Consider the following 2672-nt stretch of genomic DNA (forward strand, 5'->3'; position numbering starts at 1 on the left):
GTTTGTAAGCAGCCACTCAAACTCACATGATGCACTGCACTGCGGCACCGTGCTGGATCTTGACCTTGTTCCTTTTGATACGGATATTGTCGTTGCAGCTGTAGACATGGATGCAGCCGTCCTCTGTGCCAAGCCACATGGTGGGCTGCGCAAGGCTGCCGTCATCCCCTGTCCCCAACGTTCCCGGACCCGTTGAGGAGGGCACCGTCCCGGCGGGCGCAGCCACCTCCACTCCCGGGGGCGGGACCACCCCCGAAGAGACGCCCGGTCCAGCAGCCGGGCCGGAGGTCGTGTTGTCCGTATTGCCGTTTGAGCATACCGATGGGGGAGGCGCCCCTGGCTGAGAGTCCACAGTGTTGGAGCGCCGTCGTTGCCGCTCCTCTGTGGATCCGGAGTCATTATCCTCGTCCTCGTCGCTTGAAGAGCTACTGCTGCGGGGAAGACCAAAGACGCTCGATAAATTGCTAGCGAAGGGCACCACCAAACTGAGGGCAAAACGTTTTCGCTTCCACATCGTCACAATATGGCACCACAGCAAGTCAGCTCCCGCGCCCCGCCCGCACCCCGCGGCGCTTCGTAGCCCAGGGTGGGCCGCCGGCTACACACAGATGCTCGGCGGGTTGGCCTATCCCCCGCGTTGCAGGCGCTTTCGTCGTTAGTCGCTTCATTGATTGTGCGGGGCACGCTTACCTGTCGAGATGGAGGTTGCGACTCGCCTTGTCCGCGTCTTCTACGGATATACTGACGACAGCCTTACTATTGGTTAACGGCCCCTGGTTCGAGTTGTGGCTCGTGCTGGACGACCTACACGAAAATAAAGAGGCATTTGTCGATGTGGTCGCGAGAAAGCTGCTCACCCTCGAACCTCGAGTAGGACCCGGTTTGTGTACTAACCCGGTGATTCCAGCTGGAATGGCGGCTACGCAAAGGATGCGCGCGTTGCAGACGCCGTTGCAGGATGTGACGTTTGGCTCGGGGAGGAGCGACAGCACGCACACCTGGCCGACGTACCCGTCCGAGTTGCACACCCAGACATCTCGCGGAGGCTGGCCGCCCTGGGGCATCGCTGTAAGATAAAGATTTCCTTACATTGCGGTTTTCGCGGAGTGAAAGTAGTGGACGATTTAAAAAAAATCCTGTCGTTAGTGCTGACCTGGGCCGGGCAGGGTCGGAGCTGCGCAGGTGAATTGCAGACCGGCGCGCGTTTTGCGTATGGGGACAGACGTCTTAAACTTGGGGGAGGGACGCCTGTCCGCAGAGAGCGCTGCAGGGAATGTTGAGGGATCAGAAAGATACGTCAGATATTGCCAGATTCGTAAAATTAGCACGTTCCGATCAGAAGACAACCAACTGCAGTCAGCATTCCATACCTAAACGGGTTTTGGCCTCGTTGAACTCTTCCTCCCAGCTGGACCGCTTGTCAGGCTTGGGGAATATCACAGTTATGTTCTCGACGCCGTTCCTGTGGACGAAGAACGCACATGGAACTCATCAATCGGTATGGATGTGTAACCAAACCAACCCGCCTTGCGTGCTCGAGCAGACACTACTTACGAGGTGTTGACGGTGAGGTCGAGGCAGGACAGCTGACTGTCCGAGTTCTGCCGCTCAGCCAGCTGGCGGCAGGATGAGGTCAGCAGGTCACGGGCTAGCTCCTCCAGCTGCAGCTGCAGTTGCTGCCCTGGCTGTTGTGCGTGTGGCAGGTGCAGCCCCGAGACCAGCTCCGTGATCTGTGTGAGCGCGGCCACGTCCTCGGACAGCTGCTCCATCTCGCGCATGACGCGGCGCAGGCTCTCGTCCTTGGCTGCGGAATGGGGATGGCGAAGGATCAGATGAGTACACGAACTGCAGTATTGCTGGCTGCGAAATGAGGGGAGGGTCTCGCAAAGAGCCCGTCGTTCTGCCCACCTTTCACGATCTCGAGGTCGTCCAGAGCTGCCTTTATGCTGCAGCGGTATCTGTTGCCCTCCAGGCCGCTGGCCACGCTGGTACTCGAGCCCGCCCTAGAGACAAACAAAGACAAGGGCTTTTAATCCGCACATCACGGAAAAAAAAAACTCAATGCGAAGAAGATCAAATCCGACTCCAAAATGGTACTAACGTGGACGGCTTGCGCAGGTTCCGCTTGGTGCGCGCGATGACCACCAGGTCGCTGAAAAGGAAGATGACACGGTCCTTGCGCGCGCCCTGGCCCGTCGCCAGCGTCACCATGTCGTGGCGCAGGAAGGCGCGGCCCTGCGCGACCAAGTCGCAGCCCTCCACGAGCTGCTCCAGGTCGCGCAGCACCTGCTGCTGCTGCTCCGCCTCCAGGCTCTCCATCTTGGTGCAGTTGATTTTGACGGCCAGCTCATGGATCTCGCGTTGTGCGTCCAGCAGGAGGGCGTGGTCGGCATGGGACTGGTCCGTGTGCTTCAGCAGTTGCTGCAAAGCGCCAGCAAGATGCGTACAGTATGGTACGGGGTGCAGCAAGTCGCTTCACTATCACTTTACTAGTTAAAATTTAAGATCAATAGAAGAGACTGGACTTGATTCAGCCCCATTCCCTTGCTTCCACCTCCACCCCACCACTTAAGTTCCTTTAGTCTGCAAAGTGTCGTTCAAGGCCACCGCCACTTTCGTTTCACTACTCTTCGGGAAACAGCTCTACTTCAGTAATCCTCTGGCTCCCATGT

General features: G+C 58.2%; 1 protein-coding gene across 1 annotated transcript; it reads right to left on the bottom strand.

Moving 5' to 3' along the window:
- Positions 1-24: 24 nt before the first annotated feature.
- On the bottom strand, positions 25-2473 carry LOC113207562 (rho guanine nucleotide exchange factor 17; the record flags this gene model as incomplete). The annotated part of the gene is given in 8 exon segments (XM_052275821.1): positions 25-431; positions 691-804; positions 895-1066; positions 1154-1264; positions 1371-1462; positions 1555-1804; positions 1909-2003; positions 2102-2473. Coding segments are annotated over 8 exon segments (1613 nt in total), but the record flags the coding sequence as incomplete, so codon positions are not given.
- Positions 2474-2672: the final 199 nt, after the last annotated feature.

The sequence above is a fragment of the Frankliniella occidentalis genome, unplaced genomic scaffold, assembly GCF_000697945.3.
Source record: "Frankliniella occidentalis isolate FOCC.00 unplaced genomic scaffold, Focc_3.1 Scaffold969, whole genome shotgun sequence".
Lineage (NCBI taxonomy): Eukaryota > Metazoa > Arthropoda > Insecta > Thysanoptera > Thripidae > Frankliniella > Frankliniella occidentalis.